At 52.1% G+C, this 24,120-nt stretch overlaps 1 protein-coding gene and 1 pseudogene across 3 annotated transcripts in view; both read left to right on the forward strand.

Annotated features, from left to right (window-relative positions):
- LOC100340211 (lysosomal alpha-mannosidase) overlaps positions 1–9,921 on the forward strand; it is a 35,740-nt gene extending 25,819 nt beyond the window's left edge. The window contains exons 15-24 of one of the 2 annotated variants that reach the window (XM_051837849.3): positions 1,172–1,269; positions 1,350–1,476; positions 3,032–3,150; positions 7,449–7,550; positions 7,713–7,800; positions 7,927–8,007; positions 8,135–8,362; positions 8,877–9,032; positions 9,170–9,272; positions 9,712–9,921. In XM_051837849.3, coding sequence (XP_051693809.3) covers positions 1,172–1,269; positions 1,350–1,476; positions 3,032–3,150; positions 7,449–7,550; positions 7,713–7,800; positions 7,927–8,007; positions 8,135–8,362; positions 8,877–9,032; positions 9,170–9,272; positions 9,712–9,899 — 1,290 coding nt within the window. In that variant the 3' untranslated portion in view covers positions 9,900–9,921. The remainder of the gene's footprint in view (positions 1–1,171; positions 1,270–1,349; positions 1,477–3,031; positions 3,151–7,448; positions 7,551–7,712; positions 7,801–7,926; positions 8,008–8,134; positions 8,363–8,876; positions 9,033–9,169; positions 9,273–9,711) is intronic. The other variant, XM_070058816.2, reaches the window with a different exon arrangement.
- A 134-nt stretch (positions 9,922–10,055) lies between these two features.
- Positions 10,056–18,980, forward strand: LOC103346869 (lysosomal alpha-mannosidase-like; annotated as a pseudogene). The gene is made up of 10 exons (XR_016222628.1): positions 10,056–12,709; positions 12,871–13,044; positions 13,208–13,401; positions 13,917–14,057; positions 15,920–16,157; positions 16,236–16,349; positions 16,426–16,504; positions 16,646–16,755; positions 17,154–17,261; positions 17,509–18,980. The product of XR_016222628.1 is annotated as a lysosomal alpha-mannosidase-like (transcript).
- The last annotated feature ends 5,140 nt before the right edge of the window (positions 18,981–24,120 follow it).

Consider the following 24,120-nt stretch of genomic DNA (forward strand, 5'->3'; position numbering starts at 1 on the left):
TGTGATTGTAGGTAACATGAAGAGACATGTGACAGCCTAATGCAGGTGGAGGAATCCAATTTTGTGTATGTGTTGAATTTGAAGAATAAATTGAAGTTCTTGTGTTTGTGGGGGCTGGTACTGTGGTGCAGTATGTTAATCTTCTGCCTGTAGTGCCAACATCCAATATGGGCGCTGGTTCTAGTCCCAACTGCTTTACTTCTGATCCAGCTCTCTGCTGTGGTGGGGAAAGCAGAAGATGACCCAAGTGCTTGGGTTCCTGCACCATGTGGGAGACCCAGATGAAGTTCCTGGCTTCAGATTGTCACAGCTCTGGTCATTACTGCCATCTGGGGAGTGAACCAGCAGGTAGAAGTCTCCTCTCTCTCTCTCTCTCTGCCTCTCACTGTCTGCAACTCTGCCTCTCAAATAAATAAATAAATAAATCTTAAAAAAAGGTCAGGTATTTGAGAGGCAGAGTCACAGAGAATGAAAGGGGGTGGGGAGAGAGAGAGAAAGAGAGAGAGAGAGGGAGGGAGAGGGAGAACCTCCATGTGCTGGTTCACTCTCTAAATGGCCACATTTGCCCCGGCTGACAGGAACCAGGGACTTCATCCAGGTCTTTGTTGGGCAACAGCAGCCCAGCCCCTTGAGCCATTTAGGGCTGCCTTCCCAGATGTGTTATCAAGAAGTGGGATTAGAAGCAGAGTGGCTTGGAGTCGAACTGTAGCTCTGAAAACAGGTGTCCACCTCTGAAGCAGTGATTTAGGTTGCTACGCTGTAGTGATGGCCTCTGAGTTTTCTTTAGGTGTTAAAAGAAATGAAACATTCGTGGGGCCCCTTGAGCGCCTGTGGGTGCTGGCTTCGTGGTGGCTGTATCAGATTCCCAGGCTGTGTCTTCTGAGAGCGATGATGGGAGTTGGGATGTCCCAGGTGCCCCCAGGCAGTTGTGGGGGACAGAATGTGAGGCATGAACATAAAAGCGAAGACCTGTCAGGGTCCAACTGCATCGGTCCTGGAGGGCTGTGGAGTGACAAAGGTGGAGCTGTTAGGATTCTCTAATGAGATCAAGTGTGAGGAGTGAGAGGGCGAAAGGAGGAGGCGAGACTGCAGGTCCTGAGCTCCAGGAGGAACGGAGCTGCCATTGGCTAAGGCTGCTGTCACTCATGTGTGTCCACCTTTCTCTGTCCAGTACATCCGGGCTACGTTCAGCACCAAGACAGGTTTCTTGATGCAGATTGAAGACATGGAGCAGAAACTCGTGCTCCCTGTGAGCCAGTCATTTTTCTGGTGAGAGGGGAATCATCGGCCAGGGAGGGGGTACATAGAGCTGGAAGCCCTTACTTGACTCTCACCTGCCCTGACTATAGGTATAGTGCTGGCACATGGGACTTGAAAAACATTGATGTCTTTGGTGTCTCTGGTGCCTACATCTTTAGACCCAGCCAACCGGAACCATCCCCAGTGAGCAGCTGGGCTAAGATCCACCTGCTGAAGGTCTGGGGCCAGGAATGAGGATGACTGGGCAATGGGGGTGGAGGGTGGGAATGTGGGGTATGGCAGGGGGGTGTGCCGGGTGTGAGGTGGAGAGGGGAGAGGGCTTCCACTCCCTCAGACAAGAGGGTTGAGACCTAAGAGGGGGTGGGCTTGGGAATCCTCCCAAGAGCAGACATTCATGGCTGCTGTGTCTTCTGAGGAAGCACCCATGAAGGCATTCACACCTGCTGTGGGTGTCAGGACTACTCTTGGCACTGGAATTTAGGGCTGGGGTCTTCCCACTTGGACGGTGGATGGAGAGAGCCCAGTACAGGTACTTGCAGAAGTCAGCAAGGTCTGTGGAAAGCGGAAGTGATCCTGGGAGTGGAGATTTAAGAATTGAGACTTGGGTAGATGCCTGAGTGAGTGGCATTCAGTGTAGGCACCTGCTGGGAAGGGCATTTTTCCCAGGCCTTGCATTGATGTTTCCTCTTAGGTTGGGAGAAGGACAGACAATGGGAAGACTCACATGTGTGCAGGCGCAGGAGCCTGGTAGATGACATTATTCCTCTTGACGTGAATGTCATTGTGCCAGTTCATGAGATTAGGATACAGTTTTGCCTATTATGCCTGATGGTCCAAATACATTGTGTCTCAAACAAGATGGATGACCCTTTTTTTTTTGACAGGCAGAGTGGACAGTGAGAGAGAGAGACAGAGGGAAAGGTCTTCCTTGGGTTGGTTCACCCTCCAATGGCTGCCATGGCTGGCGTGCTGCGGCCGGCGCACCACGCTGATCCGATGGCAGGAGCCAGGTACTTCTCCTGGTCTCCCATGGGGTGCAGGGCCCAAGTACTTGGGCCATCCTCCACTGCACTCCCTGGCCACAGCAGAGAGCTGGCCTGGAAGAGGGGCAACCAGGACAGAATCCGGCGCCCCGACCGGGACTAGAACCCAGTGTGCCGGCGCCGCAAGGCGGAGGATTAGCCTAGTGAGCTGCGGTACTGGCCAGATGACCCTTTCTTTGAAACAGGAAGCCAGGCCGCTCCATCTGGGGCCAGCAGGATGGATCCACAGTCACCCAGGCCTGCTCTGTCTCACCTTTCACAACATGCAGCTTCCTGGAGATCCAAAATGGATCTCCACCCCCAGCCATCACATCTACATTTGAGTCAGTCGAAAGGGAGAGGGCAGGCAGCGCTGTTCACAGCACCAAGGCCATTTTCCATGGGGGCAGGCTTTGGTCACACAGCTCCTGAAAGCCTCTGAGAAGATAGGACAGCAAAGTCTTTTCCAGGTCGCCCCATGCCACGCTTGGCCTCTGCTGTAAGCAGGGGAGGTGGAGAAATGGTGGACCATGAGTGCATGTGTCCCCCTCTGGAATTCTGTGGCAGAGACTGAGTGGGAAGTGGGGGCGTCACATCCAGGCAGGTCCTGGTAATGGCTGGGATTCCTGTGCAGTTTTGGGCTGGACACTGATGGAGGCTTCTGGAGGGTTCACAGCAGGGGGCATTTGCACACCTCCCTTCTGCCCAAGGCTGGGCTGACCCCTGCCCTCTGCCCTGTGTGTCCTCAGACGCCCTTGGTGCAGGAGGTGCACCAGAACTTCTCAGCCTGGTGTTCCCAGGTGGTTCGCCTGTACCGCGGACAGCGCCACCTGGAGCTGGAGTGGACGGTGGGGCCGATACCTCTGCAGTGAGTACGAGCACTGATACTTGGGCTGTGGGTGAAAGTAGAGTGAGTTTTCTTTTTGAAAAATGTTTGACAGGCAGAGTTAGACAGTAAGAGAGAGAGAGACAGAGAGAAAGGTCTTCCTTCCGTTGGTTCACCCCCAAAATGGCTGCTATGGCCAGCGCACTGTGCCGATCCGAAGCCAGGAACCAGATGCTTCCTCCTGGTCTCCCATGAGGGTGTAGGGCCCAAGGACTTGGGCCATCCTCCACTGCCTCCCTGGGCCACAGCAGAGAGCTGGACTGGAAGAGGAGCAACCGGGACAGAACTGGCGCCCCAACCGGGACTAGAACCTGGGGTGCTGGCGCTGCAGGCGGAGGATTAGCCTAGTGAGCCACGGCACCGGCCTCTTTTTGAAATTTTTAAAACAGAAGAGACTGGCTTCGTGGCAGAGTGAGTGGAGTGGCAGCTGGTGATGCCAACATCCCATGTCCATGGGCCTGTGGAGTCCTTGACTGTTCTGCTTCCTATGCAGCTCCCTGCTTGTGTCCTTGGGAAAGCAGCAAATTATGGCCAAAGTATTTGACTTCCTTTCCCTTCCATGGAAACCTGAATGGAGTTCCAGGCTCTTGGCTTCGCCCTTGCTTAGCTCTGGACATTGTGCCCATTAAGGGGATGAACCATCAGCTGTTAGAATTCTTTGTTGCTGTCTTTCCCTCTCTCTGTGTCATTCTGCCTTTGAAACAAAAATAACCTGAATCTTTGAAATCTTTATTTATTCATTCAAAAGGGAGAAAAATGGAAATAGAGAGATAGAGATCTCCCCTCCAAGGGTTTACGCAGAGAGACAGCAATGGGTAGACAGATTTCTGTTATCCACTAGTTGATACTCCAAATGCCAGAAAGAGCTGGAGCCAGGACAGATGAAAGCCAGAAGCTGAGAATTCAACCTGGGTCTCTTGAGTGGGTGACAGAGCTGTCCTTACTGCCTGCCTGAGTCTGCATGAGCAAGGAGCAGGAGCCCATCTGGTTGCCTCTTCACTTTGCTGAGTGTTTCCTTTGCAATGCACAAGCTTCTTAGCTTGATGTAATCCCACTTGTCAATGTTGGCTTTGGTTGCTTGTGCTCCTGAGGTCTTTTCCAAGTAGTTTTTGCCTATGGTAACAACTTGCAGAGTTTCCCCAACGTTCTGTAGTAATTTGATGACATCAGGTAGTAGATTTAGGTTTTTGATCCATTCTTAATGGATGAATGTGTAAGGTGTAAGACAGGGGTCTTGATTCACACTTCTGTAAGTGGAGATCCAGTTTTCCCAGTACCATTTGTTAAAGAGGCTGTCCTTGCTCCAGCTATTGATTTTAGCTCCTTTGTGAAAGAGGAGTTGGTTGTAGATGCATGGTTTGGCTTCTGGAGTTTCTATTCTGTTCCATTGGCCTACATGTCTGTTTTTGTGCTGGTACCAGGCTGTTTTGATTATAACTGCACTGTAGTGTGACTTAAAATCTGGTATTGGGATTTGTGTTTGCTGTAGAAGACTGCTTTAGCTATTTAGTATTTCTTATGTTTCCATATGCATTTCAACATCATTTTTTCTAGATCTGAGAAGAATGTCGATTTTTTGATTGGGATTGCAATGAATCTATAAATTTCTTTTGGTTGTATGGACATTTTGTTGATATTGATTATTCTAATCCATGAACATGGAAGATTTTTCCCTTTTTGGCTTCTTATTCTACTTCTTTCTTTAATGTTTTGTACATTTCATCATAGAGATCTTTGACATCCTTGGTTAAATTTATTCCAAAGTATTTAATTCTTTTTGTAGATATTGTGAATCATGTTGATCTTAGAAGTTCTTTCTCAGCCATGACTTTGCCTGTGTATACAATGGCTATTGATTTTTTGTATTGATTTTATATCCTGCCGCATTACCAAACTCTTTTATGAGTTCCAATAGTCTCTCAATGGAATCTTTTGGATGCCCTATATATATAGAATCATGTCATCTGCAAATAACGATAGTTTGACTTGTTCCTTCCCAATTTGTATCCCTTTGATTTCTTTTTTCTTGCCTAGTGGCTCTGGCTAAAACTTCCAGGACTATATTAAATAGCAAAGGTGAGAGTGGGCATCCTTGTCTGGTTCCAGATCTCAGTGGGAATGCTTCTAACTTTTCATCATTCAATAGGACGCTGGCTGTGTGTTTGTCATAAATTGCCTTGATTGTGCTCAGGAATGTTCCTTCTATACCCAATTTACTTAAGGTTTTCATCAGGAAAGGATATTGTATTTTATTAAGTGCTTTCTCTGCGTCTGTTGAGATAATCATATGATTTTTATTTTCCAGTTTGTTAATGTGATGTATCACTTTGATATATGACTGTTGAACCATCCCTGCATACCAGGGATAAATCTTACTTGGTCTGAGCAAATGATCTTTCTGATGTGTTGTTGGATTCAGTTAGCTACTATTTTGTGGAGGATTTTTGTATCTATGTCCATCAGGAACATTGGTCTATAGTTTTCTTTCTCAGTTGTATCTTTTTCTGGTTTAAGAATTAGGGTGGGGGCCAGCGCTGTGGCGCAGTAATTAATGTCCTGGCCTGAAGCGCTGGCATCCCATATGGGTACCAGTTTGAATCCCAGTTGCTCCACTTCCAACCCAGCTCTCTGCTATGGCCTAGGAAAGCAGTATAAGATGGCCCAAGTCCTTGGGCCCTGCACCCACCTGGGAGACCTGGAAGAAGCTCCTGGATCCTGGCTTCAAATTGGCACAGCTCCAGCCATTGCAGCAAATTGGGGAGTGAACCAGCAGATGAAAGACCTCTCTCTCTCTCTGTCTCTCCTCTCTCTGTGTAACTCTGACTTTCAAATAAATAAATAAATCTTTAAAAAAAAAAGAATTAGGGTGATGCAGGCTTCATAGAAGGAGTTTGGGAGGATTCCCTCCCTTCCCATTGTTTTGAGTAGCTCGAGAAGAATTGGAATTAGTTCTTTTTTTTTTTTTTTAAAGATTTATTTATTTATTTGAAAGGTAGAGTTACAGATTGGTGGAGGGAGGGAGGGAGGGAGGGAGGGAGGGAGGGAAGGAGAGAGAGAGAGAGAGAGAGAGAGAGAGAGAGGTCTTCCATCCACTAGTTCACTCCCCAGATGGCAGCAATGGCTGGAGTTGCACCGATCCAAAGCCAGGAGCCAAGAGCCTCCTCCAGGTCTCCCATGGGGTGCAGGGGCCCAAGGACTTGGGCCATCTTCTACTGCTTCTCCAGGCCATAGCAGAGAGCTGGATAGGAAATGGAGCAGCTGGGACTTGAACCAGACCCCATATGGGATGCTGGCACTGCAGGTGGCAGCTTTACCTGCTAAATGACAGTGCTGGTTCCAGAGTTAGTTCTTTTTTATAAGTCTGGTAGAATTCAGCAGTGAAGCCATCCAGTCTTGGGCTTTTCTTTGTGGGACGGTCTTTATTACCGATTCAATTTACATCTTGGTTATTGGTCTGTTTAGGTTTTTATGTCTTCATGAGTTGGTATGAGTGGATTGTATGTGTCCAGGAATGTATCCATTTGTTCTAGATTTTCCAATTTGTTGGCATACAGCTCTTTGTTGTTAATTCTTGGTGATTGTTTCATTTACGTGATATGTGTTGTTACATTACCTTTTTCATCACTTATCTTGTTAATTTGGGTCTTCTCCCTCTTATTTTGGTTAATTGTGCCAATGATGTATCAACTTTGTTCATTTTTTTCAAAGACCAGATGTGTATTTCACTGATCTTTTGTACTTTTTGTTTCAATTTTGTTTATTCTCTAATTTTAATTATTTCTTTCCTCCTAATTTGGAGTTTGGTTTCTTATTCTTTTTAAGTATTTGAGATACATTTATTGCTCATTTATTTGGTATGTTTCCAATTTCTGCATGTAGGCACCAATTGCTATAAACTTCCTTCTTAACACTGCTTTTGCAGTGTCCCATAAGTTCGTATTGTCATCTTCATTTGTTTCCAGAAATTTTGTTATTTCTCTTTCAGTTTCTTCTATGAGTCATTATTCACTTAGGAACATGTTGTTCAATCTCCGTATGTCTGCATGTGCTCTAGAGATTCTTGAGTTGTTGATTTCCAGCTTCATTCTGTTGTGGTCAGAGAAGATGCATGGTATGATTTCGATTTCTTCGAATTTGCTGAGATTTGCTTTATGGCCTTGCATAGGGATTCACTCTGATGGGGCACTGGCCAATCCTTTGGTGTCTTAACTTCTGCTCCAGACACCTCCCCCAGAGTGAGTTTAGATGAGGCTCACGAGGTGCTGTCCTGTTGGGTACAGTGACAGTTTGGGGAAGGAAGTGATCAGTCGCTTCGACACACCGCTGGACACCAAGGGCTACTTCTACACGGACAGCAATGGCCGGGAGATCCTAAAGAGGAGGTGAGGGGGACGCAGGGTGCCTGCGGGGCAGTGGTGATGTGTGTGGGTTCAGGGGTGGGGGCGCTGGCTGATGGTGTGAATGTGGGAGGGACAGGAAGAAGGGAGAGAGCAGAGTGGGGGAGCCAGTGTCCCAGCCTGACCAGATGACCTTCTGTCCCCCAGGAGGAATTACCGGCACACCTGGAACTTGAACCAGACAGAGCCTGTGGCGGGGAACTACTATCCAGTCAACACTCGAATTTACATCACGGTACCCTCCCCCACCTTGCACCTCCCCGGGTACAGAATGGGGAGGGCCCCTCACTGGCGGCATCTCCCAAGTGCCTGGGGCTGGGGCTGGCTCCCCACCTGCCCTCATGCTCACCGCCCCCTCCAGGACAGGAAGAAGCAGCTGACGGTGTTGACAGACCGCTGCCAGGGGGGCAGCAGCCTGCAGGACGGCTCCCTGGAGCTCATGGTGAGTGGGCGTAGGGGATCTCCAGCCATGCAGGGGTCCTCGCACCACTTCCCACAATGACTCCCTAAAGACAAAGGACAAAGACACCCGGTGTCCCCTCACCCTCTCCTGGCCACACTCCCTCCAGGTGCACCGCAGGCTGCTGCTGGATGATAAGCAAGGTCTGGGGGAGCCGCTGCTGGAGGAGGGCTCGGGGTCGTGGGTGCGAGGGCGCCACCTCGTGCTGCTGGACATGGTGGGCAAGGCGGCCATGGGGCACCGGCTACTGGCACAGAAGGAGGTCCTGGCCCCACAAGTGGTGTTGGCTCCAGATACAGGCACCCCCTACCACCCAGGAGCCACCCAACGCACACAGGTGAGGGGCTGCATGGTGGGCAGTGAGATGGGGTTGCAGTGGAGCCTGAGCCTGGAGCTGGCCTGGGTACAGGTGATCTGTGGCTTAGCTGTGATCCACCTTGCTGGACCTTAAATTGACCTCGGGAGGCCAAAAGCTAGGTCAGCAGCTAGAATAGCTCCTGCCCACTTCCTTCACATGGAGCCCCAGCTCTAACCCCTTGGCATCACTGCATCTCAGGTGAACCCCACCTTCTCAACCATTCTCCTCTCCCAGGCTCTGCCTTGCCTTACCCTCCCCTGCTGCCCCGCCTCTCCCTATCTTCACGCCTGCCCTGACTCTAATTGGACGTATGGTCAGATCAGTTCTACCCCTTCTGAGACCCACCTAGCTGGGACCGTACCCCAACTAATGGCTGCCCCATAGTGTCAGTGGCTCAGTCCTGCAGGGCCCTGTCCACGCCTCTCCACTGAGCACCCCCACCCTCCTCCAAGCCACACTCCTCTCTGATCAGCCCGCTTGTGTCTCCTGACAGTTCTCAGGGCTGCGCCGGGAGCTCCCGCCCTCCGTGCACCTGCTCACCCTGGCCCGCTGGGGCCCAGAGACACTGCTGCTGCGCTTGGAGCACCAGTTCGCCAGCAGGGAGGACTCGGGCCGCAACTTGAGCTCCCCCGTGACCTTGAATTTGCTGGTAAGGAGAGCAGAGGTGGGAAAGAAACAGGAGAGAAGAGAGACAGAGAGATGGTGAAGGAGAGAGAGACAGACGGGCATAAAGATGGGATACCTGGTTTTGTTCCTACTGACCAAGCCCATCCATGGTTCTTGCAGGACCTGTTCTCTACCTTCACCATCACCCGCCTGCAGGAGACCACGCTGGCGGCCAACCAGCCCCGGGCCAGCGCCTCCAGGCTCAAATGGACACCAAACTCTGGTGGGCACCTAGCCTGGGTGGGGTGGGCTCCTGCCTGGGGCTGGCAGCTGGGGCAGTGTGTGAGCCATGGTAAAGTGGGCCAGGATCCAGTGTAGAACCTGAGGACCCTGGGCAGATCCAGGCTAGGGGCTTCAGGGTCCAAAGTACATGGAGCATCTAGCAATAGAGAATTTGGTCCCAGGAACAAAGATTTGAGGGACTTCATGGGTTTCTAATTCTCCAAAGGTATCCATCACCCCTGGGGTGGCTTTGAGTGTGTGAGGGCGAGGGCCAGGCATTGCAGAGGAAGGCACACCCGGGGAAGAAGTCACGTATGGATTAGGTTTGAGGCTCTGGGGATGGGTTTGTTGGTGCAGAGTGTAGACAGGCCCAGGGGAGGGAGCGACTGGGTGATGACGTCTGCACCCCCTCACTCTTGCCGTCCACTGCTCCTCCTCAGGCCCCATCAGGAATCTCCCTGTGCACCGTCCTGACCCGGCTGCCATCACTCTGCAGCCCATGGAGATCCGCACTTTTGTGGCCATGGTTGAATGGAAAAGCATGCCGGGGCCCTCGGGGACACCGCCCTCCAAGCCTGAACTCTTCCCTCTTCTCTTTGCCACTGGGGCTTCTGCTGCCACCCACTAACATGATTAAAATGGCATCACCAAGAGTCGGGTCTCCGTTGGCCTGGTTGTGGCACCTTTTGGAGGGAAGTAGAATCTATAATCTAGAATGGTCATCAAACATAGCTGAGGTATTTTTACTTTTTAGTTTTTTTTTTTAAGATTCATTTATTTAAAAGGCAAAGTGACAGCAAGCAAGAACAAGAGAGAAGAGGAAGAAGAGAGAGAAGTCTTGTATCTGCTGGTTCATTCTCCAAATGACCTTAATGGCCAGGATCCTGGAATTCCATGCAGGTCTGCGATGGGGTGTGCAGGAGCCCAGGCACTTGGGCCATCCTGTGCTATTCTCCTAGGTGCATTAGCAGTGAGCACGACCGGAAGTGGATCATCGAGGACTCAAGCCACCAGCCTAGAAAACAGCAGCTTTATCCCCTGCACCATAAGGCTCTTTGTCCCGCCCAGCCGAGCCTTTTGCAGGGAGGTCCCTTCCTAGCCAATGCTCATACCAGACCTTGTGTCTGCAGCACCCAGCCCCACCCATCTCCCCTTTTCCCACCTCTTGCTTTGTTTCTCCCTGCTCGTAGGCCCTGGTAGAGCCGTCTTAAGCAGCCACCAAAGGAGGGCCTGTGCTGGACTTGGGCTGAGGGAACCCAGACCCTTCCTGAGCTGGACTTGGGGGAGGAGTCGGGGGAGGTCTTGGAGCAGGAGGTTGAACCCATGGCAGGTGCCGGTGAGGAGGCCTCAGACAGCTGTGGGTTTCCCAGGAGGCAGAGGCCCAGAGGTTGGCGTAATGTACACTTCTGGCGTGTTCTGGTGTCTGCACCAAGGAGATGCTGTGATTTAAGCTGAGGTTCAGAGTAGAAAGGGAGTGACATCCCCTCCATAAACACACCCTCGGCCAGGCCCTTTGTGGCTGATGGAGGTGAGAGAGGACATCCTGGACTTGGTTAGTAATGATGATCTGATCACAAACAAGATAAAGCTCACCATCATAGATGGTGCAACCCAAGTTGTCCAGATTTCTGAGTGTGCAGGAGTGCTCGCTGGACGTGGTCGTACATGAACCTATGGAAAATGTAGTTGCCTGTGGTCCCACAGGCGGGCACTGGCCTAGGGAAGCCAAGATGACCCATGGAGCTGCCCTGGGTCATCCTTTGATCTCCTACGATTGGGTCTGACCCCTGGATCCATCACCATGAGTGCCTTTGAGGCCTCCCTGTGACAGGCTCAGCATCTCAGAGGGTCCCGGTTGTGGGTGGGCATCCTGAGGTTTCCATGACCACTGAGGGAGCCAGGGTTTGGCCTGAGTCAGACACGGAAGCCAAGGAGGACAGTGTCACCCAGTCTCTGCTCAGCCTAGGACCCTAAAGCCCCTCTAAAACATGTTTTTAAATTACTTGTAAGAGGAGAGAGGGTTGGAGGGAGAGAGATACCGATTTTCAACCACTAAGGAGTCTGGGCTTTGGTTTTCTTAGTAGAGAGATGAGGACCTGGCTGGACTGGTGGGACCTGGAAGCCACCAGGACACTTTGTTGTCCCAGTGGCCTGATCCCCATGCCCTCATCGACCCTGCTCCGAGCCCAGCTCGGTCCCTCTGAAGTCCCTCCCTGATGGTCAATGAGACCCGCTAGGATCCAGCCATACCCACTTGGAACATCGGGCATCCACAGGGAGAGCTGAGACCTCCTCTCTCAAGGGCATAGAGTCGTTCCCAGGCCCCCACGGGGTGGCAAGAGGCTGAAGGGGCCCCTGGGCCATCCCAGGACCATGGTCCACTGCGTTCAAGGAAGCCAGGCTGATGCAGCACTACAGCCACACTCCTTGTAGCTGCTGGCCAGACTTGAGTCCCACCCCCCTGGTGCTGATTGGCCAGGTCTGGTTCTGGGGGTGGGGCCAGGAACCCTCCTGCAGTCCCGGTGGTGGCTGTGCAGGGTCAGGAGCACTGGAGTCATGACTGCCATTGCAGAGGCTTCGGGAACCCACACTGGGGGCCGCGAGGACGTGGGGCGAGCCTGGTGGATACCATTCCCATCTCTGTCTTTGCTCTTTCTGCTGTTCAGGGCAGCGCACAGCACACACGCTGCAGGATACCAGGTGAGCGAATCCCTGGGATGAATCGGAAGCCGGCCAGGAAGAGGAGGGGCCGCGGGTGTGGACCTCTGAATGGCTGCTGACCCCACAGTGAAGTCCAGGTGCCTGCGGGCTGTCATGAAGCGTGGTGGTCTCTGTCTCTCCTGTGTCACCAAACTGCTGGCGTCTGTATGTCCTAGACTGTAATTGGAAGGCTGTGTGGGGCTGGGAGATGCGGTGTATGGAGGGAGGACGCTCGGTGAGAGCTGGGGCTGTGGACGCTGCCTCCCTGAAGTCCACCCTGACTCCTCCACTTCCTGTGGCCCCCTTGCCCAGGTCACTGCCCTCTGTGTGCCCCAGGACACCCGCAGGTCAGCTGTGTGTGGGGCTGAACGCACCTCAGCCAGGGCTCTGATGATTTTCCCAAGGGGAGAGGGAGAGCCGCGCTGGGGGGCTGTGCGGGGTGGGAGCTGTGTGTGTGAGCACCGCGATGCGTGTGTCCTGCCTGGAAGGGCCTGGCCTCCTCTGCACACAGTCAGGCTCAGGTCGGGGCCTCCCCACCTCACCCCAGTGTCAATCGTGCTGTCCCCTGAGCCGGCCCCTCCCCCCCACTCCACCTCTTTGCCCTGGGGTATTGTGTGTGTTGGGTCCCCGTGCAGACATGCCCCATGGTGCAGCCAGACATGCTGAATGTTCACCTGCTGCCCCACACACATGATGACGTGGGCTGGGTCAAAACAGTGGACCAGTACTACTATGGGGGTAAGAACTCGGTGGGCGTGGTCCCAGACACCCATCGTTGGCCTCGAATCCCTTCTGATTCCTGGACAGCAGGGTGGGGGCAATGCCTGGCCTGGGCTCCTGTGTGGAGGAGGGTCCCCTGGCTCTCCTGGTCCCTGAGTGCCCGACCCCTGTGTCCACAGTTCGGAATGTGCTCCACCACGGGGCCGTGAAGAACATCCTGGACTCGGTCATTTCTGCCCTGCGGGCAGAGCCCAGCCGCAGGTTCGTCTACGTGGAGATGGCCTTCTTCTCCCGTTGGTGGCACCAGCAGACGAACGAAACCCAGCAAGCCGTGCGGGAGCTGGTGCGCCAGGGTGAGCCTGCCCCAAGGACGGGGAAATGGAAGCCCGGCTCAGCTTCTTCCTGTAACCCTGGCTTCTGAGACGGGGAGTGAACGCTTTTCTCCTCTCATCCCAGCACCACTCTCCCTGGACCAGGTCCCTGCCCTTGACCCCGACCCTGCCCCTTCCCATGCAGGGCGCCTGGAGTTTGCCAACGGTGGCTGGGTGATGAACGACGAGGCGGCCACCCACTATGGCGCCATCGTGGACCAGATGACGCTGGGGCTGCGCTTCCTGCAGGACACGTTCGGCGACGACGGGCGCCCCCGTGTGGCCTGGCACATCGATCCCTTTGGGCACTCTCGGGAACAGGCTTCGCTCTTTGCGCAGGTGCTGTGTGGTCCTCTCTGGATGCACCCTTCACTGGTTCTGACTCCTCCCTCGCCACTGACCAGCCCTTGGCCAGTTGTGACCCCTGCCAGGTCTGGCTCCAAGAGTGAACCCCTTTTATGGACTCTGCTCTCTCTCCTTTCTCCTCTCCCTGCTCTGGCCCCGCCCCACATGCTAGGATCCTGGCTCCTTCCCAAGCTGAGTGGCAGGTGGAAGCCTAGGGTGCTTTAAACCCACCTCCATTGGTTGTATTCTGGCACAGACACCCTCAGGTTACACATGGGTCATTTCCTTTTGGCCTTGACATTGCTGGGCAGGTGCAGATGGAGTCTGACATATGTCCCGCCCCTCCCCAGTGTTACGTGGTGTGCTCTGGCTCTTCACAAAGCTTTGAAAGAAACTTGATTCAGCCCCACCATCTACCTGTGTTCTGCCTGCCTCTCCAAAGCCAAAGGGAGCTTGATGGTGGCGGACTCGGTACTAATTCCTGGTGCTTTCTCTTGCCCCACCCCTAGATGAGCTTTGATGGCGTCTTCCTGGGATGTGTGGATTAGCTAGACAAAGAGCTGCAGGAGAAGAAGTGGGAGATGGAGCTGGTGTGGTGGACCAGTGCCAGCCTACAGCCCCTGACTGCCGACCTCTTCACTGATGAGGCTGTGGGGTGACCTGAGCAGTCCCCCAGTGCCCCAGAATCACACGGGCCCTGGACTTGGCTGGGTCCCAAGCTCTACAGGCCTCCTTGGTCTTGATTTAGTGCTCTGCTGTCTGCGTCTTCAAATTCTTAATGTTTGTGAACAAGAGCCTAGAATTTTCCTTTTGCTTTGGATCCTACAAGTTCTGAAGCCCTCCTTGGGGGAGGTATGGCTAGCTTTGATCTTAGGGCACGTCTGGGGAGCTGGGCTATTCTCTTGAGACTGATGTGGCCCACAGGTGTGCTCCCCAATGTATACAACCCCCCGAGGTATCTGTGCTGGGATAGGTTATGTGATGAGATGACAAGCCTGTGGTGGACAACCCCAACAGCCCTGAGCACAACTCCAAGGAACTGGTTGATTACTTCCTCAACTTGGCCGCTACCCAGGTAACTGGGTGTTCATAGCCTGTGGGACTGAGGTGCACATGGGATACAGCCTCCTGTACGGCCCATTCGATGCCTAAAGCCTTCTCATAGCCCTTGGGGGAATGTACTGTTCCAGTCACGGTCTCCGTGTCCCACAGTAGATTTGCATGCATTCCTCATTGACCCATGCAGGTGCAGGGACAGCATAGCCATGGGAACCAGTGTCCTCATCCATGTGGCACTCCCAGGAGAACCACTCACCAGCCTGTGGCTCTTCGTGTGTCTGTGTGCCATCATGCACCATAAGGGGTCCTCTAAAGGTTCCTAGAGATGCATATTGAAAAAACACTGTATGGATTTCAAATTTTTTAGAGTCAAAATCAATTTAGCTTTCATTGAAAACATTGTTTGAAAAATGATTTATTTGTTATTCATTTATTGGGAAGGCAGAGTGCTTGAGAGATAGAGATAGGAGGGAGAGAAGGAGAGAGAGAGAGAAAGAGAGAAGAGAGAAAAGAGAGAGATCGATCTTCCATTTGTTGGTTTCCTCCCCAAATGCTTGAAAGAACTAGGTCAGGCCAGGCTGAAGAAAGGAGTGCAGAATTGCGTCCCTATCTGCTTTGTAGGTGAAAGGCATGCAAGTGCCTGCACCATCAACTCCTGCCTCCTGGGATGTATATGCCAGATACCTGGAATCAGGAGTAGAGCTGAGATCTGAACCCAGACACTCCAATATGGGATGTGTCATCCCAAGGGAGTCTCTGAACTCCTGCACCAAGTGCCCGCCCCTCATTGATATTCCTGACCACACATGAGGGGTCTTCAAAAAAGCTCATGAAAATATGTATTATGGAAACAGTATACATGATTTCTATATATACGGCACCGAAATAATTTTACTTTTCAGTTGAATTTACCATGAAATATTGAAAGATCCTTGTTGTACATAGACATAAATAGACACGGGGTGGCCCTATGGATAGTGAAGGCCAACTGTAGGCACCTATGAATGGATGTGTGTAGACTTTTGGATGCACAGCTCTTGGTACACTGAAATGTTTGTTGAGCACCTACGGTGTACACTGGGGACACAGCACTGCAGAACATCTTTGTTTCTCACGCATATCACCATCCTGTTCCCCCACCTACTGACTTAGGGTGAGCAGCACTGGCTTTTAGAAACGCTTGACAAGACTGAAGGTGATATTCCTGAAGATGATATTCATATGGGGCAGCTTCAGCTGCTGTGCCACAGTGGTGGCCTCTTCCTTTATACTTTAAATCATCTCTGGATGATGTAGAATAATAAGTGTGATAAGGTCACATTAGGCTCTCCCATGAACAATTCTCATAGTAAAATTTGATTACAGAAAAGGTTGAGTGAAATTCTTGCATCATCCAAGAATCCTCCCAAGGATGCTAATGTTTGGATTTGACCAAAATCATTTTCACACCTGATCAATGATGCACTCAAAAGGTGCACCATGGACTCATCGCCTGAGCCGACCAGATGCACGCCTGTGGGCACCAGGTGGGAGGCTGGATGTGTGCAGCTATGGGTCCCAGGGACGCAGTGCTGTCCCCGAGGGCTCACCCACTCTCCTCCCCCAGCAGCAGGCAAATGGGAGCCGCGTCCATGTGCTCTACTCCACCCCCGCCTGTTACCTCTGGGAGCGAACAAGGCCAACCTCACCTGGTATTTGGGGGGCCCTGGGAGGGAGGCTGGGAGCTTGGCATGCTCCACACCTCGTGATCCTGCCCTCTGCATATGCAGGTCACTGAAGGAGGATGACTTCTTCCTATATACCGATGGCCCCCAGCACTTCTGGACCAGCTACTTCGGCCGGCATTCAAGCGCTATGAGCGCGTCAGCTACAACTTCCTGCAGGTGGGCGGCGCCGGCGGGAGGGGGCAGCCAGGAGGCCCCTTAGACCAGGAGCCTGAACTTGTGCACTGCTCCCCAGGTGTGCAAGCAGCTGGAGGCGCTGGCGGGCCCGGCGGCCAACGTGGGGCCCTATGGGTCGGGAGACAGCGCTCCCCTAGGTAGGGGTCGGCCGGCGCGGGGGTGTGGACAGGAGAGGGGCTGCAGGTGGGACCCAGCCCTGGGCCACCCCCTCAAGCCCTTTTTAATCTCTGCAAGATTTCATCGCATACGGGGCCTTTTTGTCTTCTTGGGGTCCTCAGAGAAGGCCACTGTGGTGCTTCAGAACCACAAAGTGGTCAGCCGCACCTCCAGCCAGCACGTGGTGGAAGACGACCTGTGCCAACTGGCTGCGGGCTGGAGGCCCTGCAAGGTGAGCAGGGCGGGGCTTTGGAGAGGAGGGGGTGGGGACTTGAAAGGGTGGGGTCTTGGACTGGAGGAGGCGGGGAGAGGCGGGGACAGGGCGAAGGCTAGGGCGTGGGCACAGTGCGGATGGGCAGTGAGCGCCACAGGGCCTGGCAATGAATGGAAGATGATAAAGGGGTGGGGCAAGGGCGTTTGCAAATTAACGTAGAAAATTAACATAGGACAAACAAATTAACATAGGAAAATTAACATAGAACAAACAAATTAACATAGAAAGGCAGGCGCGGGTGTCACCACCTGGGAGACAAGGGCCGTGAATGTAATATGGGGGTGCTGTACTGCCAGAGTGAAAGGAGACCCAGGTGGGCGTTTAGAGCGAGGCCGCCCCGTGGCGCTGCCCCCCAGGTTCTCCTGAGCAACGCCCTGGCGCGGCTCAGCGGCTCCCAGGAGGCTTTCTCCATCTGCCCGGAGCTCAACATCAGCGTCTGCCCGCTCAGCCAGACGTCGGCGCGCGTGAGCCGGGTGGGGGCGGGGCGGGAGGCAGGTGCCGCGGGCGGGGCCCAGGGGGAGGTGAGCCCACAGGTGATGGGGCGCACGGAAGAAGAGGCAGGGCTCCCGCTGATGGGGTGCACGGGGTGGTGGTAATTATTTGGGATGACCTTTGTGGAGCGAGATTTATGGGTCTCAGCCAAGCCAGGGCAGGACAGAGACCAGGACCGCCGCCCCAGTTCCACACGCCCTCCCTGTCCCTCTCCCCCAGTTCCAGGTCGCCATTTACAACCCCCTGGCCCGGAAGGTGGACCGCATGGTGCGGCTGCCGGTCAGTGAAGGCGCTTTCCTCGTGAAGGACCCCAGTGGCCACGCGGTGCCCAGCGATGTGAGCCCCTTCAGGGACTGTCACCCGTGGACACCCATGGGCACGCCCCTCCCCCTCGTGGTCCCCTCCTGTCCCTGCAGATCTCTGCCCGCTCTGGCCCTTAGCATCAGCCCCCCTCGGAGCATCTCTCCCACCCGAGTGGTCCCCTTTAATCCCCCAGGACATTTCCTCCGTGTTTCTGGAGAGCCCCTGCCTCCCAGACGGCCTCCCCCCTTGAGCCTCCTCCTCCCCTGCAGTTTTCCTCCCTCCTAGGTGTCCTGGGAGGATGCTGTGTGACATTGTGAGACACATGACAGATATTTCAAAAAAAGTGTGTGTGTTTTAATATTTATTTATTTATTTCAAAGGCAGAGTTAGAGAGACAGTGGATGACAGAGAGAGGCAGAGATTACATCTGCTGGGTCACTCCCCAGATGGCTGCAATGGCTGGATCTGTGCCAATTCGAAGCCAGGATCCAGGAGCTTCTTCCTGGTCTCCCACCTGGCCTCGGGGGCCCAAGGACTTGAGCTATCGTCTGCTGCTTTCCCAGGCACGTTAGCATGGAGCTGGATTAGAAGTAGAGCAGCCAGGGGGCCAGTGCTGTGGCACAGTAGGTTAATCCTCCACCTGCAGTGCCGGCATCCCATTTGGGCACCGGTTTGAGTCCTGGCTGCTCCACTTCCGATCCAGTTCTCTAATATAGCCTGGGAAAGCAGTAGAAGTTGGCCCAAGTTCTTCGGCCCCTGCACCCATGTGGGAGACCTGGATGAAGCTCCAGGCTCCTGGCTCCGGATTGGCAGAGCTCCAGCTGTTGCGGCCATTTGGGGAGTGAACCAGTGGATGGAAGACCTTTGTCTCTGTCTCGTCCTCTTACTGTCTGTAACTCTACCTCTCAAATAAATTAAGAAGAAAAAAAGAAAGAAAGAAAGAAAGAAAGAAAGAAAGAAAGAAAGAAAGAAAGAAAGAGGAGCAGCCAGGACTTAAACTGGCCCCCATGTGTGATGCCAGTGCGACAGATGATGGCTTTATCTGCTGCACCATAGCACTGGCCCCACGTGTGTGTGTTTTAAAATTAACATATTCAGGAGCCGGCACTGTGATGTAGCAGGCACAGCTGCCACCTGCAGTGCCGGCATCCCATATGGGTGCTGGTTCGCGTCCTGGCTGCTCCACTTCTGATCCAGCTCTCTGCTATGGCCTGGGAAAGCAGTGGAAGATGTCCCAAGTCTCCCCTGCACCTGCGTGGGAGACCCAGAAGAAGCTCCTGGCTTCAGATCAGCGCACCTCCAGCCATTGTAGGGGATTTGACCATTGTAGGGAGTGAACCAGTGGATGGAAGACCATCCTCTCTCTCTCTCTGCCTCTGTTTCTCTATAACTATGCCTTTCAAATAATAAAATAAATAAATATTTTTAAAAAGTGAACATATTCAGATGTTTGAGAGGGAGGGGGAGGGACGAAGGTAAGGAGGGGAGGCGGGTGGGGGAGAGAGAGGGAGAGAGAGAGAGAAAGAGATTCCATCTCCTAATTCACTCTTCCATATGCCCACACTGCCTGGAGCCAGGCTGAAGCTGGGAGCCGGGACTCAGTCCCGTGCTTCCATGTGGTTGGCAGGAGCCCCACACTAGGAGCCATCACTGTTCCCTGCGAGTGTCTACCTTGCAAGGAACTCTGGAGTCAAGAGCTGGGGCCCAGACTGAGCTGAGGCATCTGATAAGATGCCGCAGGTATCGTAACTGCTAGGCAGGTGTGTGCCCAGGAGGTTGGCAATTTTAGGGGGAGGGCATGGCCTTTAATGCCTTCCTGAGAAGGTGGGAGGTGAAGTGAGACCCGAGAGAGGGGGCCCTTTGGCTGTTTGATAGCAGAGGAATCCAGACAGGCAAAGAGACCCACTTGTTATTCAAGGACGCAGAGGGGTCCTGCTGTGGTCGACCCACAGTGAGAAGGGAACAGGCCAGGCTAGGAGGATCTGGATGAGCATGGCTTTACTGTGAAGGAGCCAGGGGCAGGGCATGGCTGCACGAACAGTATCATGGGCTTTGAAAAACAAAGGATTATGGGACCCCATTTCCATACAAAAGTTAGAAATATTACTTCATGAGAGTGTGGCATAAAGATAAATGCTACCCAAGAAAGCTTCCTTGAATACATTCGGTAGTGTTGTCTTGAGGTTTTCTTTTGATTCTGACAGAAATGAAAATATTTCTGTGGGAGCTTGCATCATGGTCCCTGTGTCAGCTGCATGCATCGGCTTTGGTCTGAAGTAGACAAATTGGGATGTCCCCGGTGCCCTCAGTTGTAGGGGACAGAGTGTGGGACGTGAACATCAAAGAGTGGGACCTGGATGGGGTTAACCATGTGAGTGCTGCAGGGCCATGGGGGTGACGAGGTAGAGCTGGTAGGAGTCTCTAATGGGATCAAGTGCGAGGAGAGAGAGAGCATATTTCTGGAGGATTTGATTATATAGGGAATCACAGCTGATTGAGGACAGCTGGCATGGTTCAATTCTGTGTGACAGAAGATACTGGGTGTGATTTCCTAGCTGCCATGAAGGCGTCTTCCCTTCCGTCCATATTTTAACTGATCTTGTGGGTTACCTGTGGCTCGTCTTGGGAGGGGTGGTATCTGCCTGAGTTTCAGGAGCCTACTGAGAGGAGAGGGCTTGGTGTGGCAGATGCCACTCTCAGCTAAGGAGAAAGTGTGCAGCCTTCAACTCTGGACAGCTGAACTCCATCGTCAGGAAGCCTCCACCTGGCTGACCCCCTGGGTCTCTCGGATGGCCCATCACCTCAACAGAGCCCGAAGATCTCACTGGCTTTCTAACCTCTACCTGTAGCTACTCTGTCCCTTTACAACCCTTTCTGGGTCTGGCACTGTGGTGTAGAAGGCTAAGCACTGCCAGCAGCAGTGGTATTCTGTATGGGTGCCGGTTTGAGTCCTGGCTGCTCCACTTCTGATCTGGCACCCTGCTATTGCACTTGGGATAGCAGCAGAAGATGGCCCAAATCCTTGGGCCCCTGCCACCCATGTGGGAAACCCAGAAGAAGCTCTTGGCTTTGGCCTAGCCCAGCCCTAGCCCTTGCAGCCATTTGGAGAGTGAATCAGCAGATGGAAGATCTCTGTCTGTATTTCTGCCTTTCAGAGAAATAACTCTTAAAAGTGGGCACCATGCTCTCCCCATGTCTCCACGTAGCCGTCCCTCTGTGCATGTGTTCTTGTCCTACTCTCCTCTGGTTGTAGGGACACCCGAATAACTCCATTGCATCTCCCAGTACAGTCACCTTCCAAGATTGGGGGGTCAGGATGTCAGCACAGCATTCATGGGAACACACTTCAGCTCACTGCATGGACTCAAATACAATGTTAAGGTCATGCGTACGGGGCCGGCGCTGGGGCCTAGTAGGTTAAGCCTCCACCTGCAGTGCCAGCTTCCCATATGGGCACTGGTTTGAGTCCCAGCTGCTCCACTTCCAATCCAGCTCCCTGCTAATGCACCTGGGAAACCATTGGAAGATGGCCCAAGTGCTTGGGCCCCTGCACCCACGTGAGAGACCTGAAAGAAGCTCCTGGCTTCAGATTAGCTCAGCTCCAGCCATTGAGGCCAGTTAGGGACTGAACCAGTGGATGGAAGATCTCTCGATGTCTCTCTCTCTCTCTCTCTCTCTCTCTCTCTATATATATATATATATATATATATATATAAATATACCTAGTCTTCTTCCTTTCTCTGTCTGTAACTCTACCTCTCAAGTAAATAAATAATTTTATTAGGGGCTAAATTAATTCTTTGATTTCCATAGATACCTTGCAATCTTTCTGGACTAAAACAAAGATCTGAGGATTGTGTGTGTGTGTGTGTGTGTGTGTATTCTGTGTTTTCTGTGACAAAATGGAAATGGGCCCTCTTGTAGGATTCAGTAGTTTTCTGTGGGGAAGGTTTAATTGGGGAGCCTCTAATAAGTAACATCTTTTTAAAATATTTATTTATTTATTCATTTATTTATTCGTTTGAATGTCAGAGTTACACAGAGAGAGAGAGAGAAAGAGAGAGAGAGAGGAGAGAGAAAGAGAGGTCCTTCATCCACTGGTTCACTCTCCAATTGGCCACAAAGGCTGGAGCTGTACTGATCCAAAGCCAGGAGCTTCTTTTGGGTCTCCCACGTGGGTGCAGGGACCTATGGGCTTGGGCCATCTTCTACTGCCTCCCCAGGCCACAGCACAGAACTGGATTGGAAATGGAGCAACTGGGACTCGAAGTGGCGCCCATATGGAGTGCCAGCACTGCAGGGGTGGCTTTACCCACTACACCACAGCGCTGACCCCTAAGAAGTAACATCTTCACACCTCAGGTCTTAGTTTTAGTTCAGAAAGATCACAGGGTATCTATGGAAATCAAAGAAGAATTAATTTAGCCCCTAAAAAATAAATGAATATCTGATCCAGAAAAAAAAAAAAGAAGTAGAACTGGGAAACCGAGGAAAGCACTTCCTGAGAACAGGATGGTGCCCAAGCAGAAACCCAAGGGCGTGACCTCACCCTGGGGTGCCCAGGCCCTCGTTTACTTCCCCACTAAGGGGCCCAGGTCCTCAGTGACACCAGTGACCCGCTGTCAGCACCTTGTGGCCCCCAGGCCTGCCTGCTCCCCCACATGGTGCCTAGCTCACCTCTGAGGTCAGTGAGGCTGTGGGTCGCACCCCCAAGATGGGCCTGGGGCACCTCAGCTGTGTCCTGGAGCCCTCCTGTGGCCGCTGCTCTGTGGTCTTGGGCAGGGTGTTTGCTGGCAAGGGTCTTCACTGCTGTGCAGAGGGTCATGCTGTGGGTGTGTGCTCTGGGCTGGCAGCCCTCCCTCTCTGTTGCTCTTTGGGGCAGGTGTTCCAAGAGGGGGTCCCTGCTGATGACAATTGAATTCCAGCAATGGACTTTTGTTCCATGCCCATGAGAGAGGTAGAGACAGAGAGAGGGAGGGAGGGAGAGACAGGTCTTTCATCCTCTGGTTCACTCCCCAAATGGCCACAATGACTGGAACTGGGCCGATCTGAAGCTGGGAGCCAGGAGCTTCTTCTAGGTCTCCCACATGGGTGCAGGAAATCAAACAGTTGGGCCATCTCCTACTGCTTTTCCAGGCTGTAACAGAGAGATCAGAAGTGCAGCAGCCTGGACTTGAAGTGGTGAACCTGTGGGATGGCCGGTGCCACAGGCAAAAGTTTAAGCTACTATGCCACAGCACCGCCGACCCCGCCCCCCCATGACTTTTACTTTTTTTTTTTTTTTTTACTTTTATTTAGTGAGTATAAATTTCCAAAGTACGACTTATGGATTACAATGGCTTCCCCCCCATACCGTCCCTCCCACCCGCAACCATCCCCTTTCCTACTCCCTCTCCCCTTCCATTCACATCAAGATTCATTTTTGATTCTCTTAATATACAGAAGATCAGCTTAGTATACATTAAGTAAAGATTTCAACAGTTTGCTCCCACACAGAAACATAAAGTGAAAAATAATAGATGATTTTTTAAATGATGATGAAATCAGATCAGACCTATTGTCATGTTTAATCCCAGTGAGAGTCAAGTTGGGAATTGATAATTTCTTTTTTTTTTTTTTTACAGAAGATCAGTTTAGTATACATTAAGTAAAGCTTTCAACAGTTTGCACCCGCATAGAAACACAAAGTGAAATATACTGTTTGAGTACTCGTTATAGCATTAAATCTCAATGTACAGCACATTAAGGACAGAGATCCTACATGAGGAGTAAGTGCACAGTGACTCCTGTTGTTGACTTTACCAATTGACACTCCAGTCTGGCATCAGTAATCTCCCTATGCTCCAGTCATGAGTTTCCAAGGCTATGGAAGCCCTCTGAGTTCTCCGACTCTTATCTTGTTTAGACAAGGTCATAGTCAAAGTGGAGGTTCTCTCCTCCCTTCAGAGAAAGGTACCTCCTTCTTGAAGACCTGTTCTTTCCACTGGGATCTCACTCACAGAGATCTTTCATTTAGGTTTTTTTTTTGTGTGTGTGTGTGTTTTTTTTTTTTTTTTGCCGGAGTGTCATGGCTTTCTATGCCTGAAATACTCTCATGGGCTTTTCAGCCAGATCCAAATGCCTTTAGGGCTGATTCTGAGGCCAGTGTGCTATTTAGGACATCCGCCATTCTATGAGTCTGCTGAGTATCTCACTTCCCGTGTTGGATCACTCTCCCCTTTATTTATTCTATCGGTTAGTGTTAGCAGGTACTAGACTTGTTTATGTGCTCCCTTTGACTCTTAGTCCTTTCATTATGATCAATTGTGAACTGAAATTGATCACTTGGACTAGTGAGATGGCATTGGTACATGCCACCTTGATGGGATTGAATTGGAGTCCCCTGGTATGTTTCTAGCTCTACCATTTGGGGCAAGTCAGCTTGAGCATGTCCCAAATTATACACCTCTTCCCTCTCTTATTCCCACTCTTATGTTTAACAGGAATCACATTTCAGTTAATTTTCAACACTTAAGAATAACTGTGTAT

Source organism: Oryctolagus cuniculus, chromosome 16 (genome assembly GCF_051225735.1).
Source record: "Oryctolagus cuniculus isolate XC-2025 breed Fujian yellow rabbit chromosome 16, ASM5122573v1, whole genome shotgun sequence".
Lineage (NCBI taxonomy): Eukaryota > Metazoa > Chordata > Mammalia > Lagomorpha > Leporidae > Oryctolagus > Oryctolagus cuniculus.